Raw genomic sequence first — 15,972 nt, forward strand, 5'->3', positions numbered from 1 at the left:
AAACAGACCATTACAGTCACTTCTTCAAATCATGCTGAAAATCTTGCAATTCATGAGGCTAATCAAGAATGTGTATGACTAAGATCAATGACTCAGCATATTTGTGAAACATGTGGTTTGTCTTCTAATAAAAATCTTCCAACAATATTATACGAAGACAACACAATATGCACATCCCAAATCAAAAGAGGATATATTAAAGAAGATAGAACAAAAGATATTTCACCGAAGTTTTTCCACTCAGAATTTTGAAAAAAATGGCGAAATCACTGTACAACTAATTTGTTCGAAAGATAACCTGATAGACTATACAAAGGCAATACCTACCGCAACTTTTGAAAAATTGGTGCATTACATTAGAATGCATTGACTCAGAGATCTCAAATGATGTTTCCATGAGGGGGAGTAAATATACTTTTTAAGAGTATCAAATTAATATGAAATATGTACTCCTTTTTCTTCATTGGAATTTTTTTCCCAATGGGTTTTTTCGTAGTAAGATTTTAACGAGACATATTTCATATATAATGGGCATCTAAGGGAGAGTATTATAAATATGTTAAACTAGGTGTAATGTAAATGTTCATTATTAGTGTCTATTGGTCATGTGTCACTTATCCATTACCCTATGTGTTGTCTATGTGTTTCAATATTACACATTATTCGTATTCATATAATCCACCTCCTACGTGCCAAATTGTCTATAAATAGTGGCCTTTTGTGAGTTTTGAAAGACACGCACACATTGGTGATTAATCCAAACAGATTGGAAAAAGTGGAGAAATCCATTCTTTGTTATTTTATTTACTTTTTGTTATTTATTTATTTTATATATTTATATATTATAATTATTTTAATATTTATTTATTTTATTGTATATTATTATTATATTATATTTTTTTAATATTCATGTTCTTGTTACTTACTTTTGTACTCTTCTAATTAAAAAAAACAATGATTAATTGAATCCAAACTGCATCGCATCATGCATCCCTTTGTTAAGATAAAAAGTAAAAAGAAATTGTCATATAATAATCTTTTATTAGATAAACTCAAACCTCACATTTTTTTTTTCTAGTAAGAATACGAGTTGTACAAATCCAAACCGAATGAAAAGAAAGAATAAATTAAATAAATAAAGCATTAATATGACGAATCGACATTCATACAATATATATTTTTCTTTAAAAAAAATAGTAAAAGCAAAGCAATCCAACAACCGAGAGAGAGACAAAAATGTAAAGATCCAAAGAGAGTGAAAGAAAATATACTCCAATAATAAATACTCTTTAACTCCAAAGTTCAACACAACTATTGTGTACTTTACATTTTCCCTTCTTTTTATTTTATTTTTTTTTCCTAAATCCAATTGAACACAAGATTTTATCACACACAACTTCTAAAAAAGATTATTTGAAGATGTTGAATTGAATTTAGTTCTTGGAGCCACCCACCGTGGGTGGCTGTTGATGCAGTTGCTGAAACATCGTGGCAATTCTATTGTATGCTTCCATTGTTATAGGCTGCATCAAAAGATATATAAAAACATTAGATATACGATAATCTATCCGTTTAAACTTACTAGTTATAAAAATTACTTTTAGATAGATATAGTTTAACGTAGTAACCTGTGGTTGACATGAAAGAAATGTCGAGAAGGGGTCTACAATCATGGTGGTCGGAGAATGTTGAAGATGGTCACAGGTGCCTCCATCCCATGTTGGGATAGGCATGAAGGCGGTCGGATGGAGGAGCGGAGACATCCCGGTGGCGAGGCCAGAGCGACTTGCCATCATGTTCAAATGGTCCATTCCCAAAGTCATTCCCATTCCCGCCATGCCCATTCCTAACCCCATCGGGGCCATTAACGACGCCATTGGAAGTTGTTGCTGCATCGCCATCGGTAGCATCAGTGGCATGTTCATTCTACTCATCATTTGTACTTGAGCTTGCAATTGCTTCAAATATTCAATTACTTCATCCAACATTGAAGCTTTGTCCGTCTATATATGTGTCCACAAATATTAAGTTTATAAGTAGATCATGTTGTTGTCCTCAAATTAAATAAAAAACACTACACAGTATAAATTTCAATCATTAACATGTTTGGCAGTGGAGTTAAAACTACTTTTAACAAGGACAACAGTACGATTTTAACCATCTAAATATTTTTTTAGAAAAAGATAGGATGGGAACCAGAGTCAGTAAATACACTGAAATATCTCAACTGAATTGACACATCTTTAACTATCTTTTTAACCGTTAATCATTCACAAATATACCTCTAAGTTTTCTTTTACTTGGTAACATATAAGTCAATTTATCAACATAAGGACAATGTTGTTTTGTTCTATATAAAAATGAAGATAAAACCAACAAATCCTTGAAAGAAAAAATGGCATATATAGAAATGATGACAATGGGTCCCAATACAACAGAAGTTTTTAATGTCACATGTCCCTACTCTCCTTCCAACTCTCTGTCAAACTTCACCCTCTTCTCTATCTCTAAGGGGTAACGACCCCTTGTGGCCTTGGTTCAATTATACCCCATTGCCTTTTCCTCACAATTCACCCCATTCTATTTCACAATTTTTGGTCCTAATTAAGGTGGACAATTCTACATCATATCTTTCCAACTTGCAAAATCTCCATCACATCTCTTTATATGTTTTTCTTTTCCAACCAAAATTTTATTAAAAATCATAAAAATGTTCAACCCACTTTAGAAACAATAAACATTATCTTATGTAGCGTGCTTGGATGATACTTTTTAGAGTAGTGCTTTTCGAGTAAAAAAACATTTTTTATACGAAATATCGTCAAGTATTTTTTATCTTTCATAAACATTTTAAAATAAAGAAATCCTTTTGACCGTTGAAAAAACAAAATTGATGTAACCATGATGTGGAACAATGTAGCAGTGACTAGCATATTTGTCTAAATTAAGTCAAAAAGAACGATGTTCAGACAAGTCAACTTTTCCATCCAACATTTGAACAATTTTCACTCCCATGGCAGTTTTGAGGCGTTTATGAAAATTTAAGAGTAATAGTACAATTTTTGAAAGAATAAGAGTATTTTTTTTAAAAAAAAAGACCCAAGTTCAAATTTTTTTTCTATAATTTAATCTAAAAGTTACTTTAAACAACTTTTTAGATTTTTCTAATTGTTTTGACAACATGGTTGAACAAATTTGCAAGGGCTTTAAATGTATTTCTCATATTCATTTGAAAACATTATTCAAGCAAGTTAAAGAAAACAAAATTGGTCCATTCTCTTTCGAACTTCAAAATATAACAATTTAGTTTCCGTGATTTATCTTTATAATGATTAAGTAGCCATTGAGAAAAATCTTGTTAAGGTGTAATGAGGGCTTCACATGACAATCACCAAAATCTACTATAAGTACAAAAGATAAATGATGAGTCGTCAACGTGAATCAGATAATTATCATATCAATACACCCTCACAAATTTTTCTACAGTAGTAACTAAATCATATTACTAATTAAATTGTCACGTATTAAAATTTACCGCACATAAAGAAGGACCTCCACATTGGTTTTCTAACCTAAAAAAGAGTAAAAACCTACGCAACCAAATTGTGATTCGGCAAAAAAGCAGACTCCATGTGTGTACCTTATTGGAATTTGGGACTAGCTTTTGCAATGTCTTCATCCTTTGGTTAATCTTATCTCTCCTTTTCTGTAAACAAATTAAATATTAACGAAATTAATTCACAAAAGAAATAAATCTCTATCTATATTATTAAAAAATAATAATAATAATCAATTTTAATCCTTAAACTTTCGTAGAAGTAACAATTTAATTCCTAAATTTTGATTTGTAATCATTTAATCCCTAAACTTTCAATTATGTAATAATTTTGTCTTTAAACTTTACTCTATATCAATTTAGTCGTTCTACTCTAAAATTTATAACAATTTAATCCCTATCGTAAAAATTAGTATCAAAATTTAATGAGATGTCTTGTATAAATAAATCAATAAATTAATAAAAGACTATAAATTGTTATTAAATTAAAATTATAAGATCGTTACAAACTAAACTAAAGTTGGTAGATTAAATTGTTACGAGAGTTGTAAGGCAAAAAAGTATTTTTTTTTAAAAAAAAATAATAATAATAATAATAGAACGTACACGTTCGGATTGGTTATGTATTGCTGCAGCCCTACTTCTTTTGGTAGAAACTGAGGATTTGGCATTCTCTTTCTTTCTGTCTCCCTCATCCTCTTCTTCTTCCACCTTCACGTGTTCAAAATCATTGCTCAATTACTTTCATATATATAATAAAATCATTGCCCAATCTAATAAATCAAACATAAAGAAAAACACACAAATCTTGTGTTACAAAAATAATTAATAATAATAATAAAATATTATGACTTTATTTGATAATAATTTGATTTTTTATTTTTAAAAATTATTTTCTTTCCTTTATTTATTTACTGTGGTTTTCACGTTACTTAACCAAATTATAAAAATAAAAATACAATTTAAAATAACAGTTACAAAATAGTAATCATATTCAAAATATTTGAAGATATAGTACAATATAAAAAATTTACATGTATAGTAAAATTTAGATTTTGTTAAATTTATACATTTTTTGAAAATGATGTTATACACTTAATTATTATTTCTTCGAATGGTATTCAGTGCAGCAACCTTTTTAAAATTTTTCCTTTTTTAGTTTTAAAGTTTTTAGAAACAAGTAGGCAAAATTTAATAACTAAAGAGAAATTTAAGGAATGTTGTTTAATTTTTGAACGAAAGGATTACAAGATGATATATAGGTTAGTGCATACTAAAGTTAAAAAATTATAATTATTATAAAGAAAAAAAATTGGTGGTGCAGTCTAGATAATTTCCTAATAAAATTATGATACGTGGAAAATATTTTTTAAAAAAAATAAGTGAATTGTTTTTTAGTTTTTATTTTTTTTAGAAAAAAAAAAAGATGCACGTGATCATAAAAGATTAAGATGCTGTTTGAGTTTACTTAAAAAGTGTTTTTAAGTTTAAAAAAAACTTTTCAAGTACTTTTAGATTACTCTAACTAGAGTTTAAAATAAATGGTTGTGGTTATATTTTGATGTTAGTGAATAAAAATCTTGCCTGATGTGTGCTATGGCAGACAGAATCATGGTCGTCGGTGGTGGTGATGGTGGTGTTTTTAACGCACACCATATCGGAGCTCGTATCAAGCGACCCTTGTGACGTGGCGGTGGTGGCAGTGAACCCTACGCGGCCGTCCACGGCGGCGAAATTCCTATCGCGAGTGTTCAATCTCGCTTTCTGGCCATTTTCCCGGCTGCCACTCACGCTGATCTGATTCCGGCAGCCACTCCACTCCCTCGACGCGTGAACCACACGCGCCACTACCCTTCCTCGTTTCCCATGGATCACTCTACAATCCTCGTCCCCCTCACGCGCTGCCACAGGAATATCACTCGACTCCACCGTCGACTTGCCGGCGCCACCAACCGCCGCCGCCGCCTTGTCGCCGTCACATGGAACCATCGCGTCCATAGCCGTCGCGGCCGAAGCCGTCGGCGTTTGCCTATGGTGGTCGGAAAACCACGGCACCAAATCATTGGCAACACCGTCGTGATCGGTGTCGTCGGCGTTAATATCAAAACCAATATTCTTACCATGGCGAGTTCCTTGGTTCACCAAAGACTCAAGCGTGCCACTCGCACGTGCCGGCTTATTATCCCACGTGTACTTAAAACCACCACCAGCGCCGCCGCCGCCGCCGCCGCCGTTCTGAATCTTGCCGGTGACCCTCGGCAGCCCCATACCATGCATAGCCAATTGCCCATTTTCCCATGTCAGCTCCGCCACTTCATACTCAAACCTACCCATTAAAAAAGAAAAACCCAAAATCCAAAATAAGAATTTTTTTTTTAAAAAAAACCCATTAAAAATATTTTTTTAAAAAAAGAAAGAAATAGAAGTAGAGAGATTACATGGGAACGACGTCGTCAGCGGCGGATGAGGAGTGGAAAGAGGGACGATCGGCGGCGGCGGAGGACGGCGGTTCGGAGAGGTCCCAATTAGGAACACACTGACTCATGTTTTCCTGGTATTGTGTGTGTTTTTGTTTTGGTGGTTGAGAGGAGATAGACGGTGGTATTTGTGTTATAAGAATGTATAATTAATTAAGGTTGGGTGGAAACGTCAAATTTGGATAATAGCGATAATAATAATTTGAAAAAATTGAGTGCTATTCTCTGCTGTGTTTTAGATCGAGGCTGATGGACTTATTTGTCCAATTTTCCATCTCTGTCTAATTCATTCTATCCAAATTGAATTTTAAGTCTTGAGTTCATATCTCTATGAAGTTTGCATATCTCTATTTGAGGTCTTTCAGTTATTTTGTTTAAATTAAAAACTCTTCCTTTTCATACTAAATTGAGTTCTCAAATTATGAATATTTGGTTATTTTTTTACCCAAATATTATGTTTTTCTAATTCTTTTTTGGAAATATTATTATTAATAATTCTACACATCTTTTTTTTTTAAAAAAAAAAAAAAAAAAACAAGAAGATGGATTGCCTTTTATTTTTTATTTTTAAAAGACACATGTATTGATTGTAGTTTCAAAAGATAGTATTTAGATTTACTTTTGGATCACGTATTTCAAAGAAAAAAATTATTTGCTTAAATTTTCATTTAGTCGACATATTTTCATAAATTTTTAATTGAGATGTCAATTTAAACCTTCACATCGAACTTTTTTCGTGTAATATTTTATTTGAGGTAGAAAAAATACTCTTATTTCATACCGACAACAAAATTACAATATACTTTCCTATTAGTGGATTGTATGAGTGTAATATGTACATAAAAAGTAACTCATCAAGGGGTCTAGGGCTTTTTATGGCATCTTATTTCAAATTATAGGTTAGAGTTTATTATGCATGCATGTTGGTGGTATGAATGGGATCAAAGTTTCACATTGGCTAGATAAGGGGTTCATCATCCGTATATGAGGGAGGACAGTTATCACCAACGATATGGGGTCTTTTAGGTGAAACCAAAAGTAAAGTCATGATGGTTTATGCCTTAAATGAACAATATCATATCATTGTGGAGATATCTAAAGGTCCAGGCCTTGACTTAGCCATGTTAGTAGAATCCTCTCAAGTATCAAACAAAGAAGTGGAAGTTTTTATAAGAAGATAGAGTTATGGTGGTATCCATATGTGGTTGGCACCAGAGGTGGTAGTTCATAAAGTTGATGTCAACCCCGTACTCCATTTTTCCTACAAAAGTGAGTAACAAGCGTGTTAAGTAAAATTATGAAAGGAGGTAAAGAAAGTAGGAAGATGGAGGAAGAAAATTCTAAGTATTAGAAATACTTAGATGGGTGAGTTTTAGATAATATAACAAGTGAAAATTGGCTAAGTATGGAAGCAAAGTGTAGGCATGCGTTGATGAAGAAGTGTGGACGCATGAGATTGCGTGTTTAGCAACCAAGGCTTGTAGAGGCAAAGTGTTGAAGGCAAGGATAAGCTATGCGTTGGTACTAAGGATGAACGCATGATGCGTTGATAAGGCATGTGGCAGCTTATGTAGTGAGAGGTTGGCAAAGCGTACAGCAGCCTCAAGTTGCACAGACATAGGCGTTGGGCATTGGAGTTGTGCGCGTTGGTTGATCGGGTAGTAAAGGAGCAGTGCCACCCGATGGTATGCGGCGATGCTACCTGATGGTGTGCAGCAATGCCACACGATGGTATGCAGCAATGCTACCCGATGATATGCAGCAATGCTACCGATAGTATACGACAATGCTACCCGATGGTATGCGGCAACGCTAAGCGATGGTGCTATGCGGTAGCAGTACTAGACGACGAGCTAAATGATGGAGCATGTGATACACGCTGAAGTTATGCTATGAAACAAGGAAGGCTTAACGCATGGTTGATATGATAAGACAGCTTATGCGTGGGCTAGGACATGTGTTGGCTTAGAAGTATGCGACCAAAGGAGGGACGTGATAGCCTCTAAGTGAGCTATACATTAGCCAGATTGGGCAATGCGTTGAGGAGGAGGTATGCAGCCATAGGGTTGCAAGCGTTGGCTTGAGAGCTGACCCTTGCGTCGATAACCAAGAGGGAAAGATTATCTTGGTGATTGATCAGCTAAGCCAGTTGTCATACTCAGGTTTGATATTATCCTTTAAGAATGAGATGACAGCTTGATGTTAAAAGGAGAACATACAGCTATTAGTTTAAAAAGGGAAACTCGACTTCAAATAGAGGTTGGGAGAAGTTTGCTCGTGCAAATGAAGTAATTTCAGAGCCATTCAATCCCTGAGTATGTCTAGTTGCTAAGGTTGAAATGTCGGAGGGAGATTCTAGTGGAATCAAGCTGGAGTATGAAGAATCTGGCTGGAGGTCAAATTCTCGGGTAAGTTGGGCCAGTCTTGATAATTTGAGGATTCCGGCACAACTACGAGGAATTCTGAGCTAAAATTTTAAGTTAAGCTTGCTAAGACATTTTAGAGAATGTTTGTAGAAGGAAATATTTTGAGAAAAGGCCTGAAAAATTAGTTATTGAAATTGCAAGTTAAATATGGAATCTTGAGTAAGCAGGTAGCTGCTTGGGTTGAACAAGCAAGCAGCTTTAAGGGCTTGACGATGATGTTGAGCATGCGTTGGAGGTTAAATTGGCATAAGGACGCATTGAGAAGCATTAGATTATGCAACGCATATTGAGCCGTAAGCGTAAGGTTGCGTTGGAGTTTATGGGGGCAACTAGAAGAATGCATGGGGCATGCGTTGATGTGCCACAAGAAGGGCGCATAAGCTGAACGATGGGCGCAACCAAACGAACGCATGGGGCATGCGTTGATGTGCCATAAGACGGGTGCCTGAGCTGAGCGATGGGCGCAAAGGTTGCTATGCGATGGGCAATAGGCGTGAGCTGAAAGCTTGATCGCATAGGAGGCTTGAACGCCTAACGCAAGGCATAGACACATGGTCATGAAGTTGTTGCCTAGTCAAGTTAAGGCCTAAGAATTTGGCTAAGTGTTCAATGCATAGTAAGCATATACATGAAGATGATTGCCAAAGACTGTGAGTGACTCTAAATGCTTTACATGTTTTAAGTAAATTGTTAATGCTTATGAATGTTTAGCAATGCATGTTTTACTAAAAGCTATTTATGACAACTATTCTCAAATAATTACCAAGCAACGTATCTCGCATTAATGTTATACTTATGCTATGTTTTTCAATGACCATGAGGATGCGTTAGTATAGAATATTTTGGGCAATTAAGTCATTAATAGATAAGAATATGCAAGTTGAGTATGAGTAGTTCAGTACTGAAGTACACAAAAAAAAGGTACTGAAGCTCGGTCTTAGAAATTGAATAGCTCAGTAAGCTTAGTCTTAGAATGTGAATAGCTCAGTACTGAAGTAAACGGAGAAGGTACTAAAGCTTTGTCTTAGAATATGAATAGCTCAGTACTGAAGTACACAGGGAAGGTACTGAAGCTTTGTCTTAGAATTTGAATAGCTCGATATTGAAGTATACGGAGAAGGTATCTAAGCAGTAGTACCTAAAGTAGGACGGTACTTAAACTAGAATTACATGAATGAAAGAAAAGTTGTTATTGGTAGTGTCGAGATCACTCCACATTAGCTATGGATTGACGTTGAGGAATTGAGTAAAGGTTCTCTCTCAACTAAAGATGCAATTATGATTGTAGGAATTGAACAAAAAGGGTTCCTTCCCAGTTAAATAGTAATGCGGTAAAGAATGATAAGGAGTGAGCAAAAGGGCCACTCTAGACAAATAAACTAATGCATAGTCTATAGTAAGTAAAAAAAAAAAAATGCTATGTGATGTTGATGATGACATGAATAATAGTTGCCAAATTTATATTTTCAGTGAAAGCTTTCAGTTTTAATATGAAACTTATGTATGAACGTTATGCTTTAAATGTTAGTCACTCACTGGGCTTCTAGCTCATGTTTTCAAATGTTTTCCTTTCAGGTTGTGGTCAGTTCCCAAAAGACTTCTCTGCTGCTGCTCTGCCACTTAAAGAGTCAGGTTAAAGGAAGCTTAAGTGAAGACCTGTATTAGTTAGTACACATGTGTCTGTCAAATAAGGACTAGTATCCTAGACGGAGCTCATTAAGTTATAATATTCATGTATGAAATGCTATAAAACCCTGTAATGTAAATGTGTTAAGTTTTGAGTTAATTTGTTTAGTATATTGATGAAATGTATGTACTCAGGGTTTGAGCAAATTTAACAGGATAAATAGGTAGTAAGTGCCAGCAAAATGGTTGGTAACTGCTGCAATCACCATTCCATCCAGGTTAAGAGGATAGTCTAGAGTGGGGTGTGACAGTTGGACATTGGAGGTAGTCACTAGAGATGATTGTCAGAGGTGGTTGGCCGCGAAGGATGTTGCTGGAGTGAGTCCATTGTAGACCTTGACGATGGTTGTAGTCGAAGTTGGGTGTCGGAGGTAGTCACAGGAAGTAGTTGCTAGAGTTGGCCATTGTCAGAGGTGGTTGTTGAAGCATGTCGTCCACAATGATTATCGTTGGAGTTAGTCGTCAACAGTGCATGGCAGATGGAATTATTGGAAACATAGAGGGAGGAAGAGAGAAGAGGTGAAAATTAAGTTTCTCGATAATTATGCAAATTTTAATAATAAACACTGTAAAAGTTGGTGAAATTGAGTTATTTTACATCAACTTCACGAGTTGGTTGGCCAAACATTGAATTGAATTTTTAACTGAACCCATGTCATTACCCCAAATACCTCGTTAATGTTCTTTCCTCCACATAAAATTCCAAATCCCTCCCTCTTCCATTTATTTATTTTAGTTGAGTTGTCTTTCTTACACCATATCAAATTTGGTTTGATATAACGTAAAAGAGAGAAAAAAAAATAGGTCACTAATAGGGAAATTCTTATAAATAAAAAAATCCAAAAAATATTTACACTTTATAGCAAAATGTTCAAAAGTGTTTTGTACTTTTGGAACTTTTTGCTATAAAGTGTAAATATTTTTAAATATTTTTTATATTTAAAAAGGCCCCTCACTAATAGGGTTATTTTCAAATATAGTAAAATGAACTAAAATATTTATGAATATAACAAAATTTTACTATTTATATGCGATAGACTGTGATAGACTAGACAGTTTATCGCATATAGAATAATGATATTTTTACTATTATTTATAAATATTTCAAGAATTGTAAATATTTCATTAATTTTTCCATTTAAAATTATTTCTCTAATACATATAATATAAATAATACATATTTTAACTTATTTAGAAAGTGTAAATATTTATTAACTATTTCTTTTTCTTTTTCTTTTTTTTTTTAGTTTTTTGTTTTCTAAGTTTTTCAGAATATCTTCAACGTCAATATTTTTATCGATTTTTTCATTAAATTGAGGTTTCAACATTTTCGCCTACATTTACATTTTAAATTTGTTTTTCCATCTTTTTTAGCCAAATTTATGTGTACTCTCTATTCTTTTTAGGATGCATCTGGGATAAGAACTATTCTAAAACTATAATAATCACCTCTTGCTTTAGTAAATACTATTTTGTATTCCCCAATTAGCTATAATCAACACTATTTCAAAACCCTCATTTACTACCATATTTACTATTTGTTACAAATTTTACTATTTTACATTCATCATTTTTTTAATTTTTTGCTACATGTTTACTATTTTCTTCTCAAACTAAAATAGTTTACACCTCAAACACATACTATTATAACCCAAACTAAAATAATCTACATCCCAAACACAAACTATTATAACCCAAATATAATAACTTAGGACTATAATCACTAACTCCTTATCCTAAATGTCCACTTTTTTTCAATTGAGACATTACCATTGTTTTTTGTGAATGAATATTGATTTATGATTAGGCCCTAGATGGATGGTATTGAGTTGACATAAAGTTGGAGATATAATTAGGAACTTGTTTTTAGGTTTTGCTTAATTAATTCTTCTCCTATAATGTTTCCTATTTTAGTTACTGAAATTAGCCTGGATTATAATACATACACACATCATGTTATGTAATTTTGTCATTAGGTCAATTTGAAAATTCACCCATGAAAGGGGTTTAGTTGAAAAATACATTTTAACAAATAAAATCAAAACTTTTTAAAGACTAAGAGAAAAAAAAAAATGTACACGCAAATATATATATATATATATATATAAAACTAAAAATCAAACGATTATGAATTTGAACCTACCTAATTTAGTTTTTAAAACATGATTTTGATTTTAAAAAATATTTAAAAAGTTAACAAAAAAAATTAAAAGCAGAAAATTAAAAGTAGGGGAGTATTTATAAACTTAATTCTAAAAGAAAAAGAAAAAGAAAAAAAAAAAAAAAAAAAAAAAAAAAAAAGGAAAACTCCACATTTTATCCGAACAAGTTTTTAAGATTATGTAAAGTAGGAGAATGCAGGAAAAAAAAACTTAAAATAATTGAGAGAGATTTACTAGGACCCATTTGGTAACTATTTGGTTTTTTTTTTTTTAAATTAAGCTTATTTCATTAATAATTCTTACAATAATTTGCATATTTTTTAAGTACAATGATTGAATTTTTAGCCAAAATCCTAAAACAAAAGTAACTTTTTGAAAGCTATTTTTTTAGTTTTCAAAATTTTGCTTGATTTTTTAAACCATTGGTGAAAAATAGATAACAAATGAAGAAATTTGGAGTTGGAAGTAGTATTTATAGACTTAATTTTAAAAAATAACAACAATAAACAAAATGGTTACCAAACGGTACCTAAATTAATTAGCAAATTATATCTTTTCTTTGAGTGGGCTCGACAACGAAATCTACAGTTTTTCTTAATTCAACAAGATAGTTAAAACGTAGCACTCAATCACCCTTGAACAATTTTAGTTTTTATTTAAATAGAAGAATGATTTTCTAAAAAGTAACTAGTGAGGATAAAACAGGTTGAAAATGACCTATATTAATTTGTGGGAACAATTTTTAGTCCCAACCAAAAGCTAGTGAGCATATGACACGCTTAAAGGCCAATGGGACTCCTTGAAAAGTTTTTTTTGGGGATGATTGGATAACCTGACACCCCTTTATGTTATCTCCCTTCCACATTCTTCATTTAATACGTCTATTTAAAACTCGAATAATTTTGACTTTATTTGGTAATCATTTGATTTTTTATTTTTTATTTTTTAAAATTAAGCTTAGACACTACTTTTACCTCTAAATTTCTTCATTTGTTATCTACTTTTTACCAATAATTTAAATAACCAAACCAAAATTTGAAAACTAATAAACAGTTATTTTTAAAAAATTGTTTTGTTTTTGAAATTTGGCTAAAAATCTAATAATTATCCTTTAGCAAGATACAAATAATTGTAAGAAACAAAGAGAAAACAGGTTTAATGTTCAAAAAACAAAATGATTACCAAACAATACCTTTACTTTTGAACTTTTCCTAAAAAATATTGTCTTTATTTATAATTAGATTCATAATCTACTATGCTATTAATTATAGACTAGTATGTATAATATATATAGTTGCATTTGCCAACATGAATACTGTTGAGATATTTTAGGCCTTAATTTATGTATTTAGACTATAATTAGGATATCAGGCTATAATTAGGTTATCGTCCCTTTTATAAATTTCCTATGTAAATCTCAAGTTATATACGAGAATTTATTTAGTAAAACATTTGTTTCCACATGGTATCAGAGCCCCAATCTTTAAAATTCTCTATTCTTCAGTCGTCATTGTTGTTCGATCTCTGCCTTCGTCGACAGCCGATCAACGGAAGTAGATCTACGCACTAATCCATCTCTGATTCGCTCTACATCTGCCCAAATCTGTCGTTGCTCAACCTCTCTTCCGCATCTCAGATCTCCCCACTTGATGTTTATCCAGATCTGCCAATGTGAAGAACTCGATGATTCGGTCCATAACAAAACCTACTAGATGATCCCCACTGTGAAGAACTCGATCCGGTTCGAAACTCCATCCTCGATCCCCTACTCGATGCTCACCCACTCGATGCTCCCCTACTCGATGCTCACCCACTCGATGTTCACCCACTCGATGCTCCCCTACTCGATGCTCCGCCACTTGATGTTCCCCCTACTTGATACTCACCCAGATCTTCTACAAAACAGAACCCAAACCCACTCGATGCTTTGCTTCTGACAAGCCTAGTTTTGGTTTGATTCAGTCCAGCCTAATTTTGATTTGTCTTTGTTAATGGGTTTCAGCTCTATTCTGTTCCGTTTTTTAATTTGGCATTCATAGATCTCTGTTTTCAACTCAGATGTTCGTGGGTTTTGTTTTAGATCTTTATGAAGGTCTTTGTTTTCAACCTAGAAGTTCGTGAGTTCCTATTTCTAGCCTTGAAGTTTTAATATGCGTTACAGTTCTTCATGTTACAGTTCTTCATGGGTTTCTACTTCCCGCCTAGATCTACCGTGTTTTGATTCAGAATTGCTTCTTTAGTTTCTATCATTCAGTTATTTCAGTTTATCCACTTACAAACTCAAGTTGTTTCTATTACCTTGAGTTTGAGGGAGGGTGTTGAGATATTTTAGACCTTAATTGGGTTATCGGGCTATAATAGGTTATCGTTCTTTCTATAAATTTCCTATGTAAATCTCAAGTTATATACAAGAATTTATTCAGTCAAACATCTGTTTATTACAATTCAGTTATTAAAGCATTAAGTTTTCTTTTTGAAATTAGAGCTTCAAACTAAAAAAATCATCTTTAACAATCAACTCTTGAAATTACACTTGAATCTCTCATTAAAATAATCATTGATTTGTCTATTATCTAACACATCAAGTGTTTGCACTTATTTAGTCAATTCCTCTTCCTATGAGTAGAGACACTGCAAGAATTTTTGCCTCTGCCGATGGCTTTTTCTACAAATGCAATGAAAATTATTGGCAAAGCTATGCTCTATCGACGCATTTTCAATGTATGGGCATAACATTATTTATATCAATGAAAATGGACAAAAAATTGTGTAGTCTTAGGGAAAACTATTAGGTTGGGTTTCTATCGACACTTATTCGCCCACGATTTGAGTTCTCCCCCCACTTTCTGAAAACCTTATCCCTCTTTAATTTCCCCACACTTTCTACCCTCTTTATTTCCCCCTCCCCCTTATTTTTGAATTTCCCCCCTTTTCTAAAAAGTAAAAACACCCCATCTTTTCTAAACTTCTCCACTATCACGATAGGATCGCACGTGCGCCCACGTCTCACCATCTGGTTGTCTTCTGCCGCTGTTTGTCTGTTGCTACACACGTTGGTCATCCACCGCCGTCACAAGCTACTCATCCGTTGCATCTATAGAAAAGATCGCACATCGTCGCCAAATCCAAGACGCCGTCGTCGTCTCTTTCTCTCTACATTACACGCCTACTCATTCGTCGTCGGTTGAGTGATTTCTTCTCTTCATCTAGATATTGTTGCAAACACCACTTAGAATTTCTTTAGTACTTGTTCATATAATGTGTTAATGAACCCCAAATTCAAAGTTTACTTTTGCTATTTTGCTATTTTCTGCTCAATCTGTAACTTCATTTTTAGTAGATAAATGCTTTACTTTGATTGAGGGTGTGATTGTATAAAGGATATGTGGTATGGGAAAGAAAGCTATGAGAATGATATGGTTGAACATGGTATTTGTGTTGGGAAGGATGTAATGGCCTTGTATTCATTTTTATTAAGTTCTCTTTGTATGGTGCAATGGAACTCTATTTCTTATGTCAATTATCGTGAAATATAAACAAAGACGAAACATTTAGATTTTTCTCGATGTTATATATTTTTTTATAGTATTTTCATCCTTGTGTTGTGACTGTAACTGCCAATTTCCTTCAATGTCATGTTATAAAATGAGTTGGGCCATATTCTG

At 33.2% G+C, this 15,972-nt stretch overlaps 1 protein-coding gene across 1 annotated transcript; it reads right to left on the reverse strand.

Annotated features, from left to right (window-relative positions):
- Positions 1-1,251: 1,251 nt before the first annotated feature.
- LOC120068098 (transcription factor UNE10) lies at positions 1,252-6,253 on the reverse strand. Its single transcript, XM_039019793.1, has 6 exons — positions 5,995-6,253; positions 5,141-5,882; positions 4,163-4,267; positions 3,641-3,706; positions 1,629-2,003; positions 1,252-1,523 (listed from the first exon to the last, which is right to left on the reverse strand). The coding sequence occupies exons 1-6, from the start codon at positions 6,099-6,101 to the stop codon at positions 1,434-1,436; spliced, it is 1,485 nt and encodes a 494-aa protein (XP_038875721.1). The 5' UTR covers positions 6,102-6,253; the 3' UTR covers positions 1,252-1,433.
- Positions 6,254-15,972: the final 9,719 nt, after the last annotated feature.

This window comes from Benincasa hispida, chromosome 12, assembly GCF_009727055.1.
Source record: "Benincasa hispida cultivar B227 chromosome 12, ASM972705v1, whole genome shotgun sequence".
Lineage (NCBI taxonomy): Eukaryota > Viridiplantae > Streptophyta > Magnoliopsida > Cucurbitales > Cucurbitaceae > Benincasa > Benincasa hispida.

What these genes read in the sequence shown, in the direction of transcription:
- LOC120068098 (XM_039019793.1), bottom strand. Translation starts at nt 6,101, where the DNA reads ATGAGTCAGTGTGTTCCTAATTGGGACCTCTCCGAACCGCCGTCCTCC. An exon ending in TACATAACCAATCCGAACGT is followed by an intron (nt 3,707 to 4,162) that starts GTACGTTCTATT and finishes ATTTGTTTACAG; the next exon opens with AAAAGGAGAGATAAGATTAA. An exon ending in TAGTCCCAAATTCCAATAAG is followed by an intron (nt 2,004 to 3,640) that starts GTACACACATGG and finishes ACACATATATAG; the next exon opens with ACGGACAAAGCTTCAATGTT.